The 27,923-nt window shown below is 34.9% G+C and overlaps 1 protein-coding gene across 1 annotated transcript; it reads left to right on the top strand.

Annotated features, from left to right (window-relative positions):
* LOC147066276 (protein-glucosylgalactosylhydroxylysine glucosidase-like) lies at positions 1-27,876 on the top strand. The gene is made up of 14 exons (XM_085956011.1): positions 1-170; positions 3,870-4,192; positions 4,904-5,194; positions 6,050-6,150; positions 7,688-7,826; positions 12,658-12,805; positions 15,224-15,371; positions 16,405-16,495; positions 18,448-18,535; positions 18,883-19,065; positions 21,138-21,303; positions 22,074-22,245; positions 26,122-26,277; positions 27,732-27,876. The coding sequence occupies exons 1-14, from the start codon at positions 58-60 to the stop codon at positions 27,833-27,835; spliced, it is 2,223 nt and encodes a 740-aa protein (XP_085812137.1). The 5' UTR covers positions 1-57; the 3' UTR covers positions 27,836-27,876.
* The last annotated feature ends 47 nt before the right edge of the window (positions 27,877-27,923 follow it).

Below are 27,923 nucleotides of genomic sequence, written 5' to 3'. Positions count from 1 at the left end.
AGTCTTCATTGAATTATTGTGTTGAATGGACGTGTTTTACCATTAATATCAGACAAGATGGGTGCGATTATATTGGTCGGAGTTTGCCTATATTTGGCCATTGTTAATACTGCATCTCAAATTGTTTATGAGGATACAAATCCACTTGATTATGCCTTCACTACAGACACGTAAGATTTATTCAATAGTATAATATACAGTGGAACCCCGATCTACCGTTCTCGCATAAATCCTTTTCCCGCACGGATCGTTCATTTTTGAAAGTTCCGCCAAACACCCATAAGAACAGTGTTAAGCAATCCCGCATTAACCGTTCCCCAATTTATCGTTTTCCTCGATCTATCGTCTAAATATTATGATCCCGTCACAAATATTATCCCGATTGACCGTTTTTGTTGAATATTTTTCATTTCGCTTTCGTAGAATTGTTTATGTTACATACATACAGACCTTTATGTCGCGTCGCTTTGTTTGCACAGGTCGGTCGGCGCTCAGGCTTGCCTCGATTTCGTATCACGAATTTTTATAAATCGCAACTAAAATGCCCCCTCCCCCCATGGAGAAAACTAGAAGTCTAGTTGAGAAACTGGAAATAATTCAAGACGTCGAAAAAAATCCAGGAAAAAAACCAGTTTAAAAAAAAATATATATTTATATATCCCGCATTTATCGTTTTTTCCAGGGTCCCTTGAAAACCGTAGAATCGGAGTTTCACTATATTATAGTAATATGGATTACAGGGTGTGCGGTGTATGACTTTAGGAGCAACGACGAGATAAGAGAACACACCAAGCAGCCTCTCATTATGCTGAGAGTGAAGAGGCCACGTGTTTTGCCACAAAATTTCGTCGCGCCTATAGTTGAAAATTATTTGCCGTTTCACTGATGTATTGCCTTAAGAGAATACTTCAGTGAAACGGCAAATAATTTTCAACTATAGGTGCGATGAAATTTCGGACTGGCTGCCAATCGGAGAGCGAAAGTCGAACTGTGAACACGTCAATTTGTTTTGTGATGGCGTCGGGGGAATTAATTCTTAAATCATGTAAAGATGACTAAAAAACGTTACCCATTTACTTGAAAAAGAAAACATGTCAATGAATATATTATTATTATTACAAATAGAACAATAAACATAACACTAAATGGACGCATGTTGAATTTTTATGACAAATTATGTTTTGTTCTGCACGCGTCGTTTGCACATTCTTCGCGTCGCGCAATCACGATCGTTTTAGACCGTGCCCCAGTTGAAGTATAGCCCTAATAGAGTTTACTAATGAGAAATTGCAATAATATATATACATATTATATATAACCTATTAATAATAAATAACAATAGGTATTAATAATCCACTAGCAGAGCCAGCTGGCAGTCGCCAGTCTGTCTCGCTAGGTCTTGCAGACGGCTTGGCGGTTTTGGATATTACGAGTTGTGAAGTATGCATAGACGGCGCGATAGTTTTCGTTTCGGGATGGATTTTCATTCTCATCAGACAGTTTGCCAGTTCGCCGATTTGCAAGTCACCACTGCTAATATAAATTTGGGGTCATATGAGTAGTCTATTCTGGAGTCTGGCCTTCACAATATCTTCTGACACCACCTCAGGCTGATAGGCCTGGCAGAACAGCTGGCAATCGCCGATTGCTACCACTGACATTTTAATAGAATATAATATGTGTATATATTGCACTTTTTCATTCATACTTAGTTGTTTTCGTTGAACTAAGACTACATATTATTACACATGTTGTTGGTTAGTTTTTTATAATTCATTAAACCCTGCCTAAGCCAAACAATAGTTGTTAAAAATATTATTCTATGTATTGAAATCGTTACAGCGCTGACGGCACAACTGTTGTGTCCGCATTAGATGGCCATTAGATATAATTAGCATGTTCTTTAAAATTGTTGGTATTCCCAGGGTTTAATTGATTTAGAAAACTAACCAACACCATCAGCTGTAAATTGTAGTCTTATTTCAATATAAACAAATACGTATAACTGACAAAGTTTAGTCTGTACTATCTATGGTTGATCCACCCTACCTCCACCCATCCCCACAACAGGATAGTCTAATTTTTCATACATTTAGATTGTTGCGTTACAATGCGTTTTATTTTTTCTATGGGGGAAGATCCCATTAGATTGAAAAAATGTAAATACCATCTCTCTAATGTCTTTTAAGATACTCATAATTACCACTCTGAAGAGGTGTGTTCATATGCTTTGCTTAGGAGCAAAAATGGTATTAGTAGGTTCTTAATAATACCTACTACTGAATAAATTCCAACATGCTTAATTTGTTATTTGACAAATTATCTGGGTGAGGAAATAAAAATGATATTATTTTTATCACGTACAAAAATGGAAAAGTAGTAGCTACTTACTTATAGTACCTACCTAATTATGGCGTAAAATAGTAATAATTGACTAATTATTATATTATTTGCCAATAAGCGATAAGATATAAGCGATATTACAGGTGATAAAGAATAAATGATACGTAATGTCATTTTTTACAATATTCATAATTTACAATAACATTACGAATTAATTATTTGTAATAAACATCATATTAATTTCATTTATCTACCCTAGCTAAATGTAAAAATAATACTATTACATACTATATCAGGATAACCCTATATTTTATATGGTAGTATGTAATACATATTATTATAATATCCTATATTGTATCTGAAATTATTCATTGATAGTAATACCTATTAAAATTCTCCATTATTATTATTAGCAATGAATATTACGTCATATAATATTGCAATAAATGTCTATGCTATTTGAAATGTCACATCACTGTTCGATGTTTGCTTGGATTTTTACAAATTCTAAATTTGAAAATATACTGACACGTCAACTTATAAGCGAAAGAAAACAAATGATAATCATTAGTCTATTAGCTTGACAGATAAAAGACAGTGACGTGGTTTTAGATTATATTTTCGTAGTAATTAGTGAGGAAATATGCATTTACCTATTAAAATTCTCCATTATTATTATTAGAAATGAATATACGTCATATAAAATTGACGTCATTTTCCAAAATCTCTTAGGATAATAATATATAGGAGATAGGAGATGATTATTGGTAAGAATACATATTGTCTGTCCTGAAATGGTTCCATGACTAAATATAACATGAAGAAACAGAACGGTGACAAAACACAACAGCGATAAATATAAAATATTACTTTTCAGGAAAAATATAACATTTAATATTGAAATTGTCGTATTTCTATTATGTTATATCTATAGTTTTTTAATAACACCGGTTTTCAATACGCCGTAAAAAAAATTAATTATATAATTTCTGAATTTATAATGGCTGGGAAAGCCTCAATTAAACGGGACTTAGCTCGGGGTCGTAAACATAATATGTTCAAAATGCTTGGGTGACTAGGTACAACGAAATAATGAGTTTAATAATTCTGTGGAGTTGTGCATGATTATCAAAATCAAGTAGATAAATTGTTGTTTTTACGCCTAGTGGCTAACGTGGCGTGATTATAAATAATATAATTAAAAATTATATATTAAATATTTATATATAATTTGTTTATAAACTTAAGTTTTATAAATATTTAATTAATAAATAGATACGACAAAAATAAATGTTCTATAGGTATTTCCTCTAGTTGTTCTGTTTCTCATGTTCTGTATTATCCGGTTACCTCCTGAAATTAGTGCCGATGAAAAATGATGTGGTAATTATTATAAAATCATATGTACTTAATCAAATTATTTTAGCATTTATTAAATGGAAAATAATGGACATTGGATTGGATAATATGCAAACACCTTATATTTATTTATCAATGATATTTTAATTGTATTCTTATTTCCTTAGCTTACCGCCTGACCAGCTACTGTGCTATATCGGAAATGGGCATTTGGCCACCGATATCTACAATTCAAAACAAGACACCTTCATGAATGGATTTTACAACGGCAAACGCATCAACAGCCACAGAGCCAGAATACCTAATTTCATTAATGTCAGACCAAATATATCAGATCAAAATCCTACGACCACATATACCCTGGATACGTCCACCGGAGTCTTTAATGTAAAAGTGGAAGCTGAAAATATTTTAGTGACGCAGAGACTTTATGCACATAAATATTACACAAGGGCATTGATCAACCAAATTACTGTCCAAATTCCTCCAGGTAAATATATAAAATGAGTATACAATATTCATTTGTTAAGACCACTCCAGACGATGCTTTCAAGACTGGTAAAGCTTAGTCAGGTTATCCGTCCAACATCTCCATCTCACTGAAAAATACAAGATGCAGACGACATAATCTGGGAACATCCTGAAATGTGTACGGGAAGATACGTGCTGCCCAAGTCAGCCAAACAACTAAAGGGTTCATTCAGCTTCTTGGATGTTATATTTTAGCATTTAAAAAAAACTGTGGCATCACATTGCAAACATGAAGATTATAAGGCAGTTTTGCATCAGCTTCAATTATTATTTGTTACCATTTTAACTTTGCTTCTCTGTCGCTTATGAGGCCCTTAACTTAAAGACATGTAAACTCAGTCAAAGTACACTTGAGTGTGTGGCGACCTCAGTCGTAGGTTACTAGTCTTTATCTCCCGTAATACGCGCGATTAAGACCGGGCGTGGAACGGATGTGGATTTGGTTTAGTGGAACCATTGATTTCAATGACCAAATACGTCGAGTTATCCCAGACTGTCATCCTTCCTGAAAAAGGTCCGAGAGTTCGGTGCAGGCAAACTGAGTAATTTGTTGCAAATTTGGAATGCTCGTCTGTCTAGTCGTTCATGGGAAACTCGGCATCCGGCATATTTATACATTATGTTTTAATATTCACTAAGTAAAATTATTTAAATACTCTTTTGTTGTCAGGTAGTCCGGACCAGAAAATTAAGCTTTCATGGGGTGGTGGTGAAAACACCCAGGATATTAATTTTTTCCTTGGGGGAACGATAACAGTTCATGGAAAAACTGTGTATGAGAATGGTGGTCAGACACGTGATATAGAAGACAGTCGATATCAAAAAGCTCCGATTCCAATTTCCATGTTTATGACCGATATTCCCGAATACATAACCGTAACAGGAGATAAAACACTTGTTCATACACACGTTTATACGGTGGATACCGTCAGGGAAGTGGCGCTGAAGGAAATGTCTGATGGTAAAATAATAAAATGTATTTTATTATAATATAAGTTACAGGATGCCCGTAACTACTCCTTATGGGAGAAAATGCGGTGCGCTGTGAGATTTGTTATTTGGTAGTGACAAAATGGTATTGAGGAAATTTTTAATTTAGGTTTTAATATAGGGAAATATTATTATCATCATAATTATTGTAAATAAGCTATTAAAATCTATCTTGCTCACTCTATCACATCTTACATCTTAGATCTCTCTCGACCATGTCCGATCCTAATAAGATCTTGAGTGGAGGTTCATTTTATTGTATTAACAGATGTAGTTTTTACGAGAAATGGATGTCAGCTACTTGTTCAACCTATTTGGTCCATACTCCAGGTCCAGACTCATGCATACATTGAATAACAATATGTGTACGACGCCATAGGGCATAGGCCGACACTTAAGCCGCGCGGTCATCGTGGGGTTAAATCTACGTAAGGCAAAAAACTAAATTAAATTTTGTTGCTAGATGAAATACATTTAAAAAATTCTGAAGGCAAGTTGTTCTGCTGAGCTTCAATAATACCATCACATACCTGTAGTTTGGTTCAAATTACTTCGAAGCAGGCTACATCACTGCTGTAATGCTGCCGAGAGCTGGTGTAGGCATGCTGCTCTTTGTTCCAATATCTCCAGCGGTCATCTTCATTATTGTTCAGCCGCTAGTTATCCGCTATTGCTGAGGTGTTGGTGGTTTTTAATTTTAACCTTAAAAACTCACATGACAAAGCTGGTTTAATGTGAACTAAATGAGAAAAGTAATTTTACTTTTTAAAAATATTCTGGCAATACAGTAATGAAAATAATCCATACACACCTATGTTAATTGCAGTGTTGAAGGAACTCCCAGAAAATTTATATTTAAAGCACACTTCCGAATGGGAATACCTCTGGAAAAATGGAAAAATCGAAGTTGGAGGAAATCTTAAACTGGTAAGAATAATATACATTGTATGTAATACATAATTTAAATTTTACTTCTTAATCGTGTCGGGTGATGGTGAACCTTTTTATGCTTGCGTGTTAAGCTGACAAAATATTTGTAAAAATGGGCGGCGTGCCAACTGTTAATATTGGGGGAAAATATTAATTTGGAACAGCATGATTTGCTTACCTATTAATAGTATTACCCAATTTATTATTGTAAATGAAGTAATAAACCCCTGTGGCACAGCCTCAATGTTCGGCGGGCCCTCCCTCACCCTGCAGCGGTACTACAAAAGCGACCTACGTGGTGCAGGTCTAACATGGCGGAAGGCGCAAAGGTTGGTGATGGACCGAGGGAAGTGGCGCAAACTTGTGCTTGCCCTATGCCCCAATGCTGGGTCGTGACAGGGTGATAGAAGAAGAAGAGAATATTTTCAAACACACAATTAATACAGTTACCATTAACTTCTGACTTACCTAGTTTATCATTATTTTGTAGAGAAGGAAATGTAGAATCATATTCAATAGCGATTTAAAACAAAAAGTGAAAATCAACTTATCTATTTGTAGTATTGAGGTGACGATATTGTCTCGAGTACGCCTTACCATGGTTATGTATATGAAGAGGTTTTCATGTTCCACACTCCATACTAGCTCCCTCTAAAAAAGCTCTGCTGGCCTTACTCATTCTTAGAGACCCTCAGAGGCTAGATTCGCTTCTCATGTGGACAGTTGGTCTTATTCTTGTAAGACTCCAAAAGTTATGGTTATCGAATGCCGCCATAAAGGTTCTTCTGTATTTAATCCTTGTTTTTCACATTTGGCTACCCATGCATGCCATGTCGGAGATCCAAGGTGTTCGAAGCAGACTTGTATAATATCGAGCAAGCATACTTACTGTATCGCCGAGTTAATAGTACAATACCTGTAGCTCTATTTCAACATGATACTCCAAAATCAATGAAAACAGTGATATAAATGGTTTGAAGCATTCGAAGAGTAAACTATCTCGAGGTATGAACTATCGAATGTAACGTTACATATTATCTTTCTCAGCGGGTCTATTCTATACACAAGGCGACTATAGACCGCTAAGTATTTATTACATAGTATGTATTGAGGTATCATAATTGTTACAATAAGTTAGCCGTCTAAACAGTCAAAACTGTCTATCTCGCTCTAAATTTTATCACAGCCAAGAGAGGTGCTGTTAAAATATAGCACTTATTGCAAAAATTACAACCAACTTATTGTAATTGTTACAATAAGTGCTAATACTTCGATACAAACCTACCCTAGTTAGCCGTTGTAGCAGCCGAAACCAGCATTGTGTATAGAATAGACCCGCAGGATAGCTTTCCTCGGATTTTCTACTGAACTATCACTATGTAATATGTACACCACAGCACTTAAGAAAATAAAGACATATTATTAATTTAATGTATTTATTTTATAAATGTATCGTAATACAGTTTAACTAAATAAATCATGTTTCTGTGAAGCCACATATAAAATGTTTATAATGTGTTATATTTCTGACTAGGCGAAGATTGTCAACGCGATGTGGTACTATCTGATGAGTTCCATGCCTTCTTTGAAGTCTAATCAACCTCCGTCACCATTTGGCGGGCTGAGTCCTATGGGTCTATCCAAAGGCGGTTTTATTAACGGAGCACACGAAGGTGAAGTTACAAAGTATTAATAATATAATTCATATTCAGAAACGTTTAAGCTGCATAAATTTGGCGTCTAGGTAAAGCGCAATCAGACGTGTGGTACCACGAAGCGGGATAACAATGTAGATTTAGTATAGATAATATGTAGAGCTGAGCGTAATAGGAATATCTACAAACATCGTAACAGTGAAAAATTGATTGAATTAATCCAATGCCAAAGATCCCATTAATTAAATAGTCATTATTTTTTGTTATATATTTTTTGAATACGAAGTTCATTTATATAAAAAAAAAACATACTTACATATTTCTAATTATCTGTTTCATTATATTTAATAATGTTTTAAAATAGTATTTCATATTCATTAATACAGCGTTATTCACTTGGAATTGGTTGTAAAAATAAAATTAACATTTATTCATTCATTCATTATTCATTAGGTAATAATTAGAAAGAAGATTTATATGCAACATAAAAATGAGTAGGTATATGCATGCACATAATAATATGCACTAAAAATGAAAATATTTTTTTTTATTGATTTTTCCACCCACTTTACCCAATATTACTGATAAAAATCGAATAAAAAGTTAATAATTTTAATCAATATAATAAAACAACAAAAAACACAAATAATTAATATAAAGTTACCTTACAATTTTACACATAATTGAATAATAAATCCTAAAGTTTTAAACTAAACTCAACTTTAAAAAACAAAAGGGACAATCTTAATTGACCTTAAATACTATTTGCTGTATTTTTTCGAAATAATAAGTTACGATTTTTTTTCAATGTGATTTGGCAATAAAATTTTCCGCATATCTATCGGTATTTGTTTATATGCGGAAAATGACCTTTCTTCCACAGAGGTGATTGTGCAAATTTAAATAAAGATACCTGCGTGCACTTTTCTAGTTAAATCCAGTCTCAAATATGCACAATAAAATTTTACATTTGGATTCTGCGTGCTTCAAAACAGATTTATGTGCAACTCTCATTTCTGTGTATAGGTATACCCACAAAACATGCACTATATAAATCCGCTCCCTAGTTATAATATCATCATCATCAGCCGGGGTCAATCCACTGCTGGATGAAGGCCTCCCCAAGCTTTCTCCAACTCTCTCGGTCCTGTGTCGTCCGCTGCCACGTATTTCCGCCGAACTTTACCAGTTCGTCAATCCAGCGGCTTTTAGGGCGACCCTGTGGCCGTTTCGTACCCCTTGGGTACCATTGGATGACGGCATTTGTCCAGCGGCCGTCCTTTTGGCGAGCAATGTGCCCCGCCCATCTCCATTTCAGCTGTTTGGCAACGTCTATTACATCGCGTACTCTTGTCTGCTTCCTAACCCATTCGTTTCTCTTACGGTCCTTTCGCGTGATGCCCAACATGCACCTCTCCATGCCTTGCTGTGTGACTCTTAGCCTTTGGACATCTCTCGTGTTGAGGGTCCACGTCTCGCAGCCATACGTGAGCACGGGTAGCACACATTGGTTGAACACCCTACGCTTAAGATATAATGGTAGGTCACTCTTGAAAATACTATTCAGACGTCCGAAAGCACTCCATCCCAGCTTTGTTCTTCGAGCAATTTCATCGTGCATGCTTCCGTCTATGGACACCTGCTGTCCGAGATAGACGTAGCTGCTGACTTGCTCGAGTTGGGTGCCAGAAATACAGATAATCGCAGGGTCCGAAAAACAGTTCCTCATCACTTTTGTCTTTGAGACATTTATCTTTAGACCGACCGTTTGACTGACATCCACGAGTTCTTGCATTCTACCTTGGAGGTCTTTCGGGTCTTGTGAGAGTATAACAATATCATCTGCAAAGCGCAGGTGACTGAGGTGCTCTCCATTAATTGGAACACCTTTTTCCTCCCAATCATATTTCCTAAATAAGTCCTCAAGAGTAGCGGTGAATGGTTTAGGTGAAATGGTATCACCTTGCCGGACACCTTTGTTAATGGGGAGAACATGACCGTTTGTGGAGTTTCACGCATGCTGTGGCATCACTGTATATACTGTTCAATATGTTTATGTAGCGTCTGGAAATTCCTTGGTTGCTAAGGGCGTCTATAATTGAGAATTTTTTGATGGAATCAAACGCCTTTGCATAGTCTATAAAACCAAGATATAATGGCAGTTTGTATTCCTGGTGGCGCTCTATGATTTCCCTGACGACTTGTATATGATCCATAGTACTGTAGCCTCTTCTGAATCCGGCTTGCTCTCTTGGTTGGTTCTGTTTCGAGACGATTTGAGAGTATTTTCGTGAAATACAGAATTGGCAGTAGACTAATTGGTCGATAGTTTTTCAGATCTTCAGTGTCTCCTTTCTTAAGAAGAATAATAATGGAGGCATTTTTCCATGACTCTGGGATGTTCTCTTCGTGCAGACAAGACGTGAACAGACGTGCGAGCACTTCGCTCACCGTCCTCCCGGCCCGTTTGAGAACATCGATAGTCAGCCCATCTTCTCCCGGAGCTTTTCCACTCTTCATGCGCATTATAGCATATTCCACCTCTGTAATAGTAACCTCGGGAAGAGGATCTCCATATTCTCCGTTCACCGGAATATCTGAATTGATGTCAGTGTCATCTTTGTATAGAGCGCTGTAAAACTCTACAACAGTGTCCAGTAGATGATCCCAGTTACGCACGATACTTCCATCTTGCGCTTTCAGTGTCGTGATCTGCCGTCTCCCTATTGATAGATGTTGCTTGTTCTTATGTCAGCTCCTTCCTGACGCAACAATTGATTCTACAAGGTTCATATTGAACTTACGAAGATCTTCTCGTATGTTTTTACGTAGAGTTTTGCACAGCGTGGAGTACTCAAGATCATTTGCAACTTGTTGCTCGCTTTTCGTACTCCTTCGCAGCTTCATAAGATCCAACGTTTCCTTTGAAAGTTTGCTTACTCGTTCAACCACAGCAGCAACTGTCTCTTCCGAAGATTCTATAATGATTTTTGTTATTGCCTCGGTGTTTTGTAGGGAGATGGGGTCATTTTCAGCCTGGAAAACCGCTAGCCTGTTCTCCAGCTCTTGTTGGAATTCGACTCTGCTTCTCAAGCCTTTGCGGACTCTGGGCTTCTGCATCAGTTTGGATCTCTCACGTTTGATGTTAAATCGTACTTTACACCTTACCATTCGGTGGTCGCTGCCAGTATTAAATCTGTTAATGACTGTGCAGTCTAGAAAAATATCCTTCTTGTCGGTGAGGATGTAGTCGATTTCGCTGGTTCGTTTTGCTGGGCTTCGCCATGTCCATTTTCGGGAAGGCTTCTTTTTCAAGAATGAGTTCATGATGTAGAGATTGTGGTTTTCCGCAAACTCCACTAACATGTCTCCTCGGCCATCCCTGGTGCTATGTCCGAAGTGCCCGACCGCTACATCATCCTGGTGTTGAGATCCGATTCGTGCATTAAAGTCCCCCATGATGATAGTGAAGTGACATTTCCGTTTATTTTTCAACGTACTGGTTTCTTCATATACCTCCTCCAATTCTTCATCAGGTGAGTTTTGGGTGGGCGCATAAACTTGCAAAAGCAGAATCTGGTATCTTTTGCTGAGCTGAAGTGTTAAACTTGCTACTCTATCTGAAGAGAAATCAAATTCAACTATGCGATCTTTCCAGAGTCTGTGGATTAAAAATCCGACACCGCTTGTGCGTCCGGTCTTAGTCCCATTATAACAGAGTACATGTCCGCTGTGGAGATTGACGATATTGTCTCCTTGTCGTCTTACCTCGCTGAGTCCGACAACATCCTAATGGATTTTTCGAGTTCTTCTTCGAGCTCTAGAAGTTTGGCGTTCCTGGATAATGTTCTCGCGTTATAAATAGGTGGCAATGGTCATCCATCATAAAAAGGATTTCAAGTTATACACATTTATATTTTTATAAAAATCGATGTTTTTTAAAATATATATAAAAAATATTAAAACGATGAATTAGTCAAACATCTAAACGACAAAAAATCTAAAACTCAATAAACTAATTTTTTATAATAAATATGGCCATAAAATATAATGTAATAATAAGATTTGACCCTGCAACGAATTTACATTTTATTACATTTTTTTACAATTGCCAGTTTATCTTTAAATTAAAAAAATAAATAAAAAATCTTTTTATTGTTTTCAGATAGGTACATATTTATTAATTACTATAGTTGAAATTGTAAATTATCAAAAAAAAATCTCAAATTGCAAGCTTCGTATTTTTCCGTAAGGTGCCTCTTTTCGCCTCTGATAGTATAAACATCCCTTTATGATAAAAATGAGGTTGGGGTTGTAAAGTGTAGATGTCTACCAGAGGCACCTAGAGGAAAAATACGAAGCTTGCAATTTGAGACATTAGACAGACAAAGATAAACTTACAATAATAATTATAATAATAATTATAAAAAATGTTATAAAATGTGAATTTGTTAAAGGTTCCCATCTTATTATGACATATTATTTTATGGTCATATGTATTATTAAAATTTAGTTTATAAAATTTTCTATGTTGAATCTATAAGAGATTTTTGACTAATTATTAATATTTATTTAAAAAAATATCGATTTTAACTTGAAATCATTTTCATTTATATCAAATCTTATTTAAGCATGGTCCCAATATTGAAGCCCACATTAGACTAGTAGGTAATACTATTTTTTTCATATTTTTTACCGGATGTTAGCGATATATGTATATGTATATATATATATATATATATTTGTCATTTTCCTAAGCAAATATTTCCTAAGCTTATAGGTAGATACCATGAGTATAAAGTTCTAGAATAGATTGATAATATAACTTATTTTTTATTTTACTTTTCAGGAAGTATTTTTTGGGATCAAGAGAGCTTCATGTTTTCTCCTATTCTGCTATTGCAGCCATCTCTGGCGAAAGATATTCTTCAATATAGACTTAGCAAATATGAAGCCGCACAAGATTTGGCTACCTTATCACATAACTCAGGCATAAGGTAACATTTATTAGTCTAAAAATCTGGAGGAGACAGCATTTACGCTAGATTATTCAAAAAGTTAAAACCCCAGACTTTCGCGCTTTATCGCTGGTGTTTGAGAAGTTAACATGTAAGTGAGATTTCATGTCAAGCCTAGCTTATAAAATGTGGTCTCCTAGGACCTAGAGTTCCCACTGCCAAAGTGAGACTGTCAAAATGTAACATAAATGGCAATTTTATATTCGAGAAATCAGACTTTTAAAATTGTTTAAATCAAATGAAACATGTGAAGCCTACCGTATGAAATACGTATTTTCAATAAAAATAAATTTTTAAATTGTTCTTTAAACTATATAAATCAAATTATCATAGTACATCAGCGGGTCTATTCTATCAACCGCTAAAGTGATAAGGTGGTAGTATTTATTACATATTATTATATTTTGTATTGAGGCATTGTAATTAATTGTAAGCAGTTAGCTGTCTAATCAGTCAAAACTGTCTCTCTCTCTCTCTCGCTCTCGCTCTCAATTTTAGCACAACAAGGAGAGGTGCCGTTAAAATATAGCACAATATAACTTACTGTAATTGTTACAATAAGTGCAAATAATTCGACACAACCTACCCTAGTTAGCGGTTGTAGCGGCCGAAAGCAGCCTTACGTATATAATAGACCCGCTGGGTATGCATACTCGAGTACCTACCTATTAAAATACTTCTTTGTTATTCTCATTGTTAATAAACGTAGTTACTGCACATTTACCCATGTTTATAAATCATCCATGAAACAACAATTAAGAATAATTTATTTTTTGATTATAACTTTTATAATAACTTTCTAGTTGATTAAATAACGCCCACGACAGCCGAGCGGCTAACGCGTTGGCTTATAATGTCATGGGTTCTAGGTAAGAATCCTGGATTTGGCAAATACACATATTGTATTTCAACGTGTCGCTGGAGTCCAGAATATGGTCCTAATAGGTTGAGGAAGTGACTAACACCCTTTTCTCGTAAAAACAAATATCGCTTAATGCAATGTTTCCCACGGTGGGGCGTACGCCCCACCGGTGGGGCATGACGCCTCAGAGGTGGAGCACCACGTTTCAGAGATGAGACACGTCGGCATTTCACATATAAAGGGGAATACTCATCGGTCATACAAAAAAATGCCTGAGATGTACAAAATTGAAATAAACGCAAATTGTACTTAAAATAGAATGAAACCCATTACATAACAAATAAAAAAACGTCAGTATTCGGAGGAATTTTTAAAATTTGGTTTTATACCTGCTGTGCACGACGAATGCCTACCTTTTTGTCTGCTGTGTGAGAAATCCTTAACCAATAACGATAATACAAATACGAAACATAGTACTCATATTAATTCAGGTATTATTTTATTTCGAAATCTTAAGGAAAAATTTAGAAAACGTGCAACATTAACAAATCTATTTTCTGCCCAACTGCAAATTTCGATCGTAGTCTTGAGGCTAGTTACCAAATTTCATTGCTCATCGCTAAATGTGGAAAAAACCATACTATAGGAGAGGATCTAATCAAGCCATCAATATCAGCATTTCTTAAAACAGTTTTACAACAAGATGACAAACTCGTGAGGGCGATGCCGCTCAGCAACACTACTGTTTGCAGAAGAATAGACAAATTGAGTGAAAACGTTGAAATACAGCTAGTTGAAAAGCTGAAAACACGGAAATTTTCACTACAAATCGATGAATCTACTTTAAGAGACAGTGAAGCCGTGTTGCTAGCTTACCTAAGATATATTGATAAGGGGATATTTGCTCGATTGGATATAACTAATAGAGGGGACCTAATGCCGGGTCCACACCGAAAACAAGTCGCGCGACAACTCGTTAAATTTTACGATAAGCATGATAATTATCGTAAAATTTCCTAAGCAATTATGATAATTATCGTAAAATTTAACGAATTGTCGCGCGACTTGTTGCCGGTGTGGACCAGGCATAAGACTGAAATTAACTAAGTTATATACGGACATAAAATTTTCAAAAAAAGATGCCGGTGGGGCATTTGACTTTTGAAAAGGCTACGGTGGGGCATGGCATGAAGAAGGCTGGGAAACACTGGCTTAATGGATACCCCTTCTCTGTGGAGGCTCATAGTATTATCTTCTTAGGATCGAACATCAAAAAAGCAAAACATACTATATATAACATTTGTCTCATCACTTACCATTAAAGTGGTTTCACGGCAGTAAACTCTACGCATACGTTAAAATGTATTCCATCTAAATTTGACTCTGAAATCTTTCTTTGTCTCAGTCGCATGCCGGTTTTGTTCATATCTTACGCTGATCCATTATTTTTTAGCCGGAAAACGCATTTTCGTGATGACGTTCTGTAAAAAATAGTAAAAACCATTGTAGGTACTAAAATTCATAATTTTTCACAGATTCCCTTGGCTTAGTGGGTTTACTGGAGCAGAGCTAAGCGTTGACTGCTGTCCAGAAGGACTTATGATTGATGAACACATTGGAGGATGGGTGTCTTTTGCCGCTCGCCAATATATATCAATGACAAGAGATATCGAATGGCTGAAGGTAACCAGAGATTTTTTTATATTTTTACACAACATAATCATCACGATTATCGAATTCATAAAAATGCAAATATACGTTATAGGACAGTGCCTTTTCAAGGAATATTTTTCGAGCCACGGCACACCATTCAAATTATACATTTTTCGGCACACTGGATAATAGCTACTTAGATACCTACCGACCTTTTCTGAACATACTCATGAAAAAAATATCCAAATGCAACTCTTTGTATAGTAGGTTTTTCGAATAGTATACCTACTATAATATTATAATTGTAGCTATTCTATGCAAGGCTTCAAACTGGAACTGAACCGAAAACCGGAACCGAACCTAAAAAACATATCGATTTTTTCGATTCATTACATGTTCAAAAATACGCTCGTTAACATGATCTTACTCCATATTTCAGTTGTAAATATGCTGTTGTTTTCCATTCGAAATGTGACGTGTGTCAAATTCAAGGCGCAAAGAAATCTTTTACGATCGTGTGACGCATCTCGACACAATTCTTATAATTTATAAGATGTTATTTTAAAAATGTATGGCTACGCCCGTGAGGTGCATCATAACCGTTGGTTTCCGAGCCTGGCGGCGGGCTATCACACAAGTACCATAGAATGATCAAAATTATGCTAGAAAATATTTTATTATTACAAATAGAAACATTTAAATTTTATTCACTCGGAGCTGAACCAAAAACCGAAAACCGGAAAAACCATTTTTTTAACGAAAACCGAAACGAACAAAAAATAACGGTTCGAAGCCCTGATTGTATGATAGGTACCATAGTGATGAATGAAAAATGCATGTTCAGGCATCAATAATTGAAAACGACAAGGCACAAATATATTAACCGTGTTATATATTTGGGATTTTTAATTGTAATTGTAAATAAATAAATAAATAAAAATCTTTTACTATGAATGCAACTACTTACAACACTGTTCTATGGGATGTGCGAAATGTGTTTATTTAAGTTAGCTATCAACTTATTCGAATAACTATGTAAATTACATTTTTTTTTCAATTTCAGCAAGGTGGATGCAAACTAGTCAAAGGTATAGCCGAATTTTGGGCTTCAAGAGTATTCTTCAACGCTACAAGTCGTAATTATGATATCAATGGTAAGATGTTATACATAAGGTCTCTCTATCAATAATTGGCTTAGTTATTGGTAACTTAGTAACTGGTTAGTTTTTGAATCATCGTGCGACATGGAATGCTCAGCAATACCTACAATATTACATTACATAAACATAAGTGATACTGTAGAACCTCGATATAACGGGGTAGAGGGGGGGTCAGTTAAAGTCGAAAGTCGATTATATAAAAATACAAACAAAATCCTGTTTATTCGTCTTCGGATGATAATATATTCAAACGCACCCGTTGTGAAGTGACGTTAATGTTCATGTCGACGCGCTTGCTTTCAGTAAGCTTGGTTTGAAAAAAGAATCAAGTTTTGTTTGTACTTTTGAAGTCTACTATTTTTTATAATCATGTAACAAAGTTGAATTTCGTTATCTGACAAATAGTCAATAAATGTTATTAAATCGTCAAGATGCGATCTTATCATTGATAACTTTGTTTTTGGATATGTTGTTTCTTCTTCCTTGCTATCTTCACTTCTATTCACATTTTCTAAAATCAACAAAACAACTAATACCTGGGTCCTAGGGTCAATTTCATCTACTTCTAACCATTGTAAACTTTTTGAATGTAGTAGTAATAAATGCTATAATTCACATTAATTCGCAATATACCTATGCGGCCAGCGTTGCAAACATCAGTGCCATAGATCTACCATCATAAATTGGCATTTCAGCGAGGGCGCTAGTATGACATTGAGAATATTACCATAACTAACAAAAAAAATGGTAATTTATAATTTTTTATTGGTAGTAGATTTCTGTACAAATATTATGCAATCCATAATTCGAGAAACATGTTGTAAAATTAAATGGCATTTGTAACAAATTTATCCTCGATAGACAATTTTAGTTTCAAATTCGACCGGCTGCCAACTTACGATGGTAGATCTTTACTACGTTCTGTTTACGAGCCATTATGATTCGAATTCGAGGACGAGACGTATGACGTGATTATCATGATCAGAATATTGTTTACGTTGTTACATGTAAATTATACGTAAAACATATCACCGTGGCACAGTTCACCGTGAGCTTTCTTATCGTAAAGAGATGACCGTATACTATACGGTCTCCAATTTTATTAGAATTAATATGAACGATAATTCAATTGTCATAGCTGATTTCGGAAAAATTCAAGAATTTAAGAATGAAAAGCTAACCCAACCTAAGAAATAGTCCAGTATATCAGCTATTTTCAAAATTTGTTTGCTGCTGGCTTCCTGTAAAGTGTAAACCGAGAAGAACCGTGTTTTTAGACATGAATTAATTTTATGTCAGTACTATACGACCCCAAGAGGATGAACGGTCTTTAATATATGGCCATATATTTCCGATACAATATTTCAAGATGAAATGTGATACGGCGAACTGCGTACGTACAAGTTTCTGGACACGTGTTCACAAGCGGTGACACTAGGATTTAAATATGTATAACATTAAAAGGACGTTTTTAACAATTTTCACATTTGACCGGATATTTTGTCCGTTATATCGAGGTTCTACTTGTTATATTTGTTATATACCTATCTACATTATTATACAGTAGCGGCTCTACCTTAGGAGCTCTAGGGGATGGCACCCGGTAACGAGTAAATGAAAATGACGAAAGAAAACAAACGTTTCTTTCATTATCATCAACGGTTTCATTTAACTATACGACATATTTATTCTATTACAAACAGTTTCAATATACCTACCGTAGAAATTAATTAAATATGTAGGTAGGTAGGTACCTAACCTAACCTAACTTCATTTAATATTTTGTTGATGTACGTATAAAAATAGTAGATCAATTTAATCGTTTAATAATATTTTTTACTGTTTCGTAATGCGCGCGAGTCAAAAAAGCTATCTGGACAAGGCCTTAGAGCCGCCACTGTACATATATGTAAACACTTTGCATTAAATTGATGTTCCCTTGGCAGGTGTGAGGGCGCCAGACATCTCATATACAAACGTGAGAAATTCAGCATCTACTAATGTGCTTGCAGGATATGCTCTTTACTTCGGAGAGTATGTGTTTCGTTATATATTATATATTTTTACTTGATAAGTCGTAATATCAGCGTTTTAAATGGAAAATTTTACGATCCGGAGAGCTTGATTTTTCCGAAAATATTAACATATTTATCTAATTTTGTGTGTATTATATAAAAATAAGTGCGTTAGATTTTTTGTTATACTCAACTTATTATTTTTATTGTGACAGAACAATAATCTCGGGGATTTCATGAACCGGTGCGTTCCGTTCCATTTTGAGCCCTGCTAGTATTTATATTGAAGCAAGCCTCTATAAATCATTAGAAAAATCAATATTACAAAAATCACTATTACAACCGTTAATTTTTTTCACATATTAGATACGCATCATGTCTGTGCGATGAGGAATATCCAAAATGGGAAGAAATCGCTCGTCACATTGCTCTTCCTTACGACCAAAAATCTGACTACCACCCTTTATTTGAAGGATACGAAAGACCTGGAGAGACCTACCAAGCAGACACCGTTTTCCTGGGTTTTCCGCTACAGTATAATATGAATTCGTACGATTTTTTTTTTTACTTTGATAATAATGTAATTTATACATAATATGCTTAGAATAACTCTTGCAAAAATTGAGCCATAGATGAATTTGAGGTAAATGTGGACACACCGGATAAAGCCACATTTTTTTCCAAATGCTACTTAAGGCCATAGCTTTCAATTTTTCATACAACCCACCCCTTCTGGTGGCCATTTTGTATTTTATAGGAGCCACCTTGAAATAGCTATATCATCAATATCCCGGCTTTTAATGCACTCAGGATCACAATCATGGTAAATAAATAGACATTTTCAGAGTCAGGGAACATAAATAAACATTTTTAAAATGCATTCATTGAATGATCTATTTAACCTCAAAATGATATTTTACTGGTGTACCAGTGTACTATTTAAAAATTATTAACCACTTACTGAAATCTATAAGTACTGTACTAATCTACTAAATACCAGTGGCGAAGACTCCATACTAGGCGATTATTTAAAGCCTACCTTCTAAAGAAAAATATTTTTTAATTGCATATTGACATAGGTATTTGTATACTTAATCACTTCATTATTTTATGTTCTATAAAAATAATTTATTTTGCCAAGGAGAGATGTTGTATATGTAGGAATGTATTACAGTATTACATAGTTACAAAACAATCTGCAAAGGTATTAAAAAATATACCACATCGCGCCATTTATGTTATGTATAAAGGTCCGATTATGTGTGAAATAATTCAGATTTTTTTTCGTATGGACTTTACGTCTCGTAACCTTCGCAAGTCTGTCGAATTGTATGAAATAAGGTAAGCTTCTCTCGCAAAGCCTAAAACATTCGCGCATAATATTTTTGTCATGACTGCGCACTTTGTCCAAAATCAATAATTAAGATAATTTAAGAAAATAATTTCTACGGCGTTTAATCGAATATTAATAAATACGTATAGATTGTTTCTAAAAATAAAAAGAAAGTTTATCTAATGATTTTTGATGGGTATAAATGTATCGAAAAATACGTAATTTAAACACATCGCTCATTTTTATGTCGTCAGTGAGTTTTTGAAGTTTTATTGAATTAGTGTGTCGTTGTCATTTATTAGTGTATTCATAAGTATGTTACCGTATTATCTTTTTATTTCTCTATAGTCTTATTATAGTATACCTGACAAGTGTGCTCTTTTTATCAGATGTCCACAGCCTACCTCTTTCCAAAAGTCACCCTTCGCCACTGCTAAATACACATTTAGATGCTAAGCTGCCTGACATTTTTTTATCTATTCATACTACAATGTAAAAATTGGTATGACAGTAAATGATTCAATATAATATATTTTTATTATTATGTATTTTATGTTTTGCTGGTGCGACGACAGTCATGGTTTTCGGTTACCATATTCTGGAAAACCGACATTAAAACGGCAACTCGGTAAGACTCGCCTATTAAATCTCAGAAACGGAAATAAAAATGAAGTTGTACCTACACTATGGCATGCAAAATACCAAGGTAACGAATTCGCGTAAAAATATGAAGTGAATTCGGTTTACCGGTAATTATTATGGTATTATTTATATAACATGAAGGTAGTTAATAACTCTTCGAATATCTAAAATTGTTGAAGTGATTTTCACGATATGAACAGTATTACGTTGTCTCAGATCGTATGGTATTTATGAATTTTCTGTGTTCGGAATTTTCGTGTACGGAATCTTCTGTTCACCGTCTCCATTATGTCAACCATTTTGTGCAGCAGTGGATTTAGACGGATTTAGATTTAGAAGATTAGGACGAAGTAACCAATGCGGGTGTAGAGCTTTTTTTTTTTTTAAAGGCGACGAACATTTACGGTATTGAAAATAGGTAGGTACAGTAAAAACGAAACAATAATGCGGTCGGTCGATAGTGTGCGAGCGTATGGGGAGCCGTGATAAATGCCTGGCAGCCGATGACCGCGTATTCGTACGTATACGTTCATATAGAATCGACGAACCGCATCATTGTTTTGTTTTTACTGTACATGATTATTCCGCAGTTTTTTTTTATATACTTTATCAATATGATGAATTTTATTAATTTTTACGTTCAAAGCTCGACTAGATGGAACGATCTGGATTATTATGAAAACACAACTGAAAATGGTGGTGCCATGACATGGAGCATGTATACTATTGGCCAATTGAGAGCGGAAAATTTTGAAAAAGCTGATAACCTTTTCGAAAAGAGCTACGCTAGCCACGTTATGGAACCTTTTAAAGTAAGTTTTTATACGTCAATCCTATCCATAATGATATACTATTAGCATGAAGTCCAATCATTTATAAAATTTATGTACCTATGTGTAATATAATAAAATAAAAATGATCGACACTTGTGTCGGTATTATGTATCACCAGCATTGACCGAGCAGTTACTGCGTCGGCTTTTAATGTCGTCGTTCCCGGGTTCTAATTCCGGACCTGGAAAATTCACATGTTGTTTTTCAATGCGTGTTTGAACCATAGTATGGACCGAATAGGTTGAGCAAGTGGCCGACATCCATTTTCCGTAAAAACACAAACCCGTTAATACAACCTCCATTCTATAGAGGCTCATAATATGATCATTTTAAGATCGGACATGGTTAAAAAATATGAAAAGATGTCAATACTGGAAAAAGTTAAGCGAGTCTGAATTTGAACGATTTTTTTCGGAAACAAAAGCTGCCTGGGCGAAAAAAATCGGTGTGATAGTGATAATTTTTCTTTTGGAAGAAAAGCTGTTCTCGCCTTTCGTGTTTCTTAATCTGTACGGATAATTAAAAATAATAAATACCCACAAACCTACTTAATGTCCTATATTTACATAATATTATGCAAGCGCTCCATTGGCGAGCCAAAAGTCCGAGGACAATAAAACGTCTGACTTGTGTGCCAATGGAGCACAGGCATTATAGTAATCGTATTTATGTCAAGTCATTATGCCAAACTATCTATATAACTCAATTTTACATATTTATAATTTAAATAATATATTAATATATTACAGGTTTGGTATGATATCCAGACACCTAATGTCAGTAGGTTCAACTATCTGACAGGAATGGGAGGGGTTCTGCAGTCAATTATGTTTGGATATGCAGGAATCAGTATCTACTTAGACAGACTGGAGATTACAAGGCCGCGAATTTTACCGAACACCACTGACCTAAAAATTGGCGGTAAATATAATAAAATTATTAGGTGAGGTTATTGGTTTTAAAATCGGTAACTTCCATTTTTAGTTTATTGATATTTTTCTTTTTTTATTCTGATTCTGTCAGGAACTTTTCCATTATAATAATATGTATATTCATAAAATATCTGCTCAGTTTATTAGTTAAATTTAAACCGGATTATACTCATTACTCGCTATTTTTTATATTGCATGACTCACTTTAAAAATGTTTTTTTTAATGATGTTAAACACGTTTAATTTTTGCCATTCCTATATTATTTGATGTAAATGGCACAGCAGAAGTTTCAGGATTATTGGAAATTATGATAAGTTTAACTATTACAGCTCGACTTTTTACTCGTTCTTTAATCGTCCGTAGTAGAGCATAGACAAAGCGGACGACTTATTGTCCTCGGACTTTTGGCTCGTCAATGGAGCGCCTGCATAAAGGTTTTTCCAGGGATAACAATAATTGTATATATTTTTTGTTTGTTTTAGTTATTAAATAGTTGTGGCGATCGATATTTCTGTGAGAACCAAGCAGTATCAGTAGAATCCATGCCATACGACTAATTGTCGAATTAATATTATTTATTACTACTTAGTAAGCATTTTTTCACTTTAGCAATATTTATTAAAGCGAAGTCTTCACTGAGCCTTTATTATTGTAAATTATCAAAAAATGTCTCTAATTGCAAGCTTCGTATTTTTCCGCTAGGTGCCTCTTTAAAAAAGGCTCAGTGAAGACTTCGCCTTAATGTTTATTATATTAGGTTAAAATGTATTTTTCCACTGAGGCCTGAGATACTCAGTGTAAGCATTTTCCATCTCACTCTGTATAGTAGCGTTGAAGGCTAAACTATGTCACTCCTCATTGTATCTCAATCGTGTAACTGTCACTCTGCATCGGGCTATTTTATATTGTGTAATATTGTCTGTACGTACCTACGTAAACGGTGCCTGTCAATCTGGCAAATATACTCGCCAGATCAGCTAACAACTACCAGTCTTCATACTTCCGTTCATTCGCGTATCACTTTCCTCGTCCACTTCACATACTGCCAAAGTGGTGACTTAACCAAGTCGCCAAATACTTTTAGTTAGTATGATAAGCAGAGCCCATACGATTTGTCATACGGTCTGAATGATTTTGAATGCTGCCTGCACAGATAAACGTTCGGCCACCAACCAATGATTTTATAAGAATAACTAGCTGACCCGGCAAACGTTGTTCTGCCATATAAATTATTTCTAGTGAATATTTTGGTTGTTAAATAAAAAATAACGAATGTATCGTGAGTGTGTGGGGATGGGATATATGACAGAAAGAGGAATATAGCGCTGCAGACGATGACCGCCGATAAAAACAAAAAAACATCAACCATTCATTTTCTCAATTCAAAATGAGTAACGATGTTCATAATGAATGAATTACCTGTGACAGGATCTCGTTGTTTAATGTTTATGCAATATCCGTCTTGTCCCTTCGAAAAAATTAGCGGATATTGGAGAGCGTCGTATGAACGGTGTGTGTCAGCGATGAACTCCAGATTATTGTTTCTTCTTCGAATCACGATTTCTCGCGTCGATGTGCGGTCGCAAACCATGATTCCAGCAATGTCGTCAACAACAGGTGCATTGAATCGAAGCACGTGCTCTCTAGCTGGTGTTTTATCAGGATTGATGACAATAGCGTGATTGTCACTTTGCAATTCGTGCATGTGTGCTTTGAAGAATTTTAATAATTCATTGTGCTCATTCAACATGGCGTCCAGTTCGCCGACGATGCGCCTGGCATTAGGCGAATTGAGGCTATTATAGCCGCAACGTACATCCACATGATTGATGTCCTCACCGCCCATGAAGTAGATTTGTAAAAATTTATGTGGTTCGTTTGGCATTGGCAGCAATGAGCCTACTTTGTGGTATACTTGGCCTTTGATTTTGAACGTAGAATGGAATTGTTGACCATTTGCCGCAGTATTGTGAACTATTTCTGTTGCTCCGAACGAAGTCTTTTGGAAGCATGAATTGAATGTGCGAATGGACTTCAGGAATAGGTTTGAATCTGGAACCATGCCGATGAGCAAGCCGTTCAATGGTTCTGGTGGTATCTCAATTTCTGGTAGTTGCACTTTTCCTGATGCGCAATACATCCCGGTTGACTCATGTTTGAATTTGAGCGCATGACAATGGAGACATTCTTTGTTCATAGCACCAATCAGTACTTTCGGATGAGCGGAATATTAAATATCTGGCTCGTACTGGAATGCGAGACGAAGGAACGAAGCGGATGTAAATGTTCGATGTACTTGTTGGCGTTGTCGGTCATTTGCTCTGCGTGTGTTAACTACGAATCGGCGCGCTTGGCTCCGTTCCAATTGTCGTTGTTGATTTCGTTCAGCTCGTGCCTCTTGTGATTAGGATGCACGCAATTGCGACATACTTACACGCACGTTTTTGTTATCTTGTTGGATTTGTTCGTCTGTTCTTTCTGCTCTACTATTTTGCATGTTTGTTGCTTTATTCGTTCGACGGCCCAAATGGCCCCCCTTGAGTCTTGATGGCATTATGCACTGTAATACACGCACATAAAAATAGATAAATTAAAATAAATCGTACAAAATTTTGCACGCACTGCGTTGTGATATGCCGAATGAAATGTCAAAATGACGCGACACTTCTCTTGAATTCTTCTCGGACGTAGCGCCATCTGTCATTCAACAACATAAATAATTTCGTTCTGTTTGAAATACGAACGACGGTAAAATTTGTTTATACAAAAATAATAAAAACGCGAATAAAAAATAGGCGGGTGGGGGTAGGAGGGTGAAAATTTGGGGTTATAGGTATTTTTTGATGCAAAATAATAAAAAAAATACAAAAAGAAATTTTCAAAAAAATTAAGGAAAAAATTTTCTGGATAGAGATACCCTAATCACCTAGCGGTATGAAATATACTTGTTGACACAAAACAATTAATAAAAATCGGTTGAGCCATTTCGGAGGAGTTCGACCACAAACATCGTGACACGAGATTTTTATATATATAGAGATTAATTATTGTTTTAAGGGGGGACATCATGCTCAGCGTAGGTCAAAATGGAGCTTTTGTTCTATTTTCAAAGCATGATCCTGGACATACCTTAAACGTTGTAGATAATCTATTGATATAATTTTGAAGCCTTATTATCCTTTATATTTATTTTAAACATTTGATGACTGCATAAAGTATTTTTATTACATAAAGTTTTAGAATACAGTCATATTTCAGTACATAAATGTGCAGTGGTGTTAAATTTTTTTACATTTATTAATTTTTAAACGCATTTATAAAACCATTAGTATAATTTATGACGAGATAATTTTAGTAAAATATTCACAATAAAAAATTATATTGATAATCTCTGTGATCCCAAATTTGACAAGAATTAGGCATTTTATTATTCAAAAAATGGGCAAGATTAATACATTTGAAGATAATTCTAAAGATACTCATTATAAGCTATGTCTTTGACCGTTCAAGTGTGATAAATATCCTACGAATAATGATTGCTTTATAATAATTATTATTGACCTAAGAATAAGGTAGTGTTTTTTTTAAATACACCATTTCTTTTGGCATTCCCCAGTGGTTAAGCTACAACATACGGCCGTAGCCATAAATTGACAAACTATAATTGAAGTAGGGAGTAAAATGATGTTAACGCGCGTATTTGAACATGTACCGTTTAAAAAAAAAATCGGTTAGGTTAGGTCAGTAGGTTAGATACCTTGCTTTTTATATGGATAAGTGAGACAAATTTATTGTTTTAATTAATTTTAGCCATGCTTAAGTTTAGCTACTTTACTAATAGAAAAGAAATAATTATTGTTCCAGGAATAAAATACATGGGAGCCGAACTAACACTAACTATAAATAGCATGAACGCTTTTCTAAACGTCGATAAATATGACAACGACAATATTGAAGGCAGTCGTCCTCTACTCATATCTAGCGTAAACGCTACAGTACTCCTAGAAACAGGCATTAACGGTAACATATTTATGTATATACATTTTAGGAACCAAGTTTATTCCCGTATTCAGATGGAGCACAAGAGACGCGCCAAGCGGGGGAGTTGGGGTGTAAAACACTCAGCCAGCAAATGTCCGAAAAACACATTTTTAAATAATTGTATTAAAAATATATATTTTATTCAATTAAATAAACCAAATTTTACTATGATATATATGAAGTCTACGTGTACAATGTCTACTGCTATAGGGCGGTAATTACAATAGAGCGGCAAATCGAAGAGTTAAAGCGAAACATACCAATTTTAACTATTTCTTATTTAGACGCTTAAAATCTACCAGCATCACAATAATTGTATACAGAAACACCGAAGAGTATTCTTTCAAAGTCTCACTAGGGTGGGACAGTATCATAGCATAATAAATTAAGTGATTCTGTAAATATATGATCTTTCTATTAATTCTGTAAATATCACGGATAGTGTTTCTTTATTATTATTAATTTGTGCTCGGTTTAGCTATTATTAAAATCTCTACACGTTATAATTCAAAATATTATATATTTATTAGTTAGGTAAAATGTGCCATATTTTTTGTTATGATAGATATAATTTCGTTGATTACTTTTATATTTCTACTAAAAAAATAGAATTTGATCTCAAAGTTATACGGCCATCTGCTTCTGATACAACAGGTCACGGTGAACTGTGGTACGTTGAACTGCATACATCAGTAGTGAAGGGTGGATGTAGACTGTTAAGATCCGCCATAAATAGTGTACATTAAACGTTGTTAGTCATACGTACCTATTTGTTTCAATTGAACTAAGACTACAATTCACAGATTATGTTCTTTAGTTTTTAGAAATCAATTAAGTCCTGTTTAAACCAAACCATAATAATTTTCGTATATTTTGGGCGATACGACAAAATTGTCACACTTTTTCATTCATTCTTATTTGTTTTCGTTGGATTAAGAATAAGTACACATTACACATATTGTTGGCTCATTTTTTTAAGTTCAGCCCTACCTAAACAAACCATACTATAATAGTTAAAAACATATTATTATATCGATAAAATATCCAACGTTATACATAATTTAATTGCATAATTTTAGATATTTTATAGATAGACAAGTATTTTTTGACTATTATCTATTATGGCTTGGTTTCGCAGGGTTTAATTGAATTTTAAAAACTAAGCAAGAAGCATTTGTAAATTGTAGTCTTATTTCAATGAAAACAAATGCGTATGATTGACAAAGTATAATGTGAACTATTTAGTGCGGATATAAACAGCCTACCTCCATCCTTCGCCACTGGCATACGTACAGTTTTCTAGACACGGTGATCGTTGGGTCGATGCGAAGGATGCGATGGTCTGACGAGGTGATCCCGGCAAGCAACCCACCCCTCGGACTGTGTCTCCGTGTTGCTACTGCCTATTAATTATTTATTAAATTGTGTTTCAGTAATGCTACAGCAAAATACAACTTACACAATCAGGAGTGCAGTGTACGATCAATGTAAATTACCTGCCGATGTAATTGGACAACCGAGTGTACCTGAAAAATAATTGTTATAATGAAATTACTAATAAAGCGCTCTAAACACTTGAGTTTTTATTTTATTTCTACCTAAATATTCTCATAATTCACAGGAGT

This window comes from Rhyacophila brunnea, unplaced genomic scaffold, assembly GCF_057557595.1.
Source record: "Rhyacophila brunnea isolate RB1 unplaced genomic scaffold, BYU_Rbru_1.0 scaffold_5, whole genome shotgun sequence".
NCBI classification, from domain to species: domain Eukaryota; kingdom Metazoa; phylum Arthropoda; class Insecta; order Trichoptera; family Rhyacophilidae; genus Rhyacophila; species Rhyacophila brunnea.
Note: the sequence above shows the minus strand (reverse complement) of the source record. Positions and strands in the feature narration are given on the sequence as shown.

Coding starts and splice junctions, on each gene's coding strand:
- LOC147066276 (XM_085956011.1), top strand. CDS start 58: ATGGGTGCGATTATATTGGTCGGAGTTTGCCTATATTTGGCCATTGTT. Junction 4,193..4,903: donor TACTGTCCAAATTCCTCCAG/GTAAATATATAA, acceptor TTTTGTTGTCAG/GTAGTCCGGACCAGAAAATT. Junction 22,246..26,121: donor CACTGACCTAAAAATTGGCG/GTAAATATAATA, acceptor TTATTGTTCCAG/GAATAAAATACATGGGAGCC.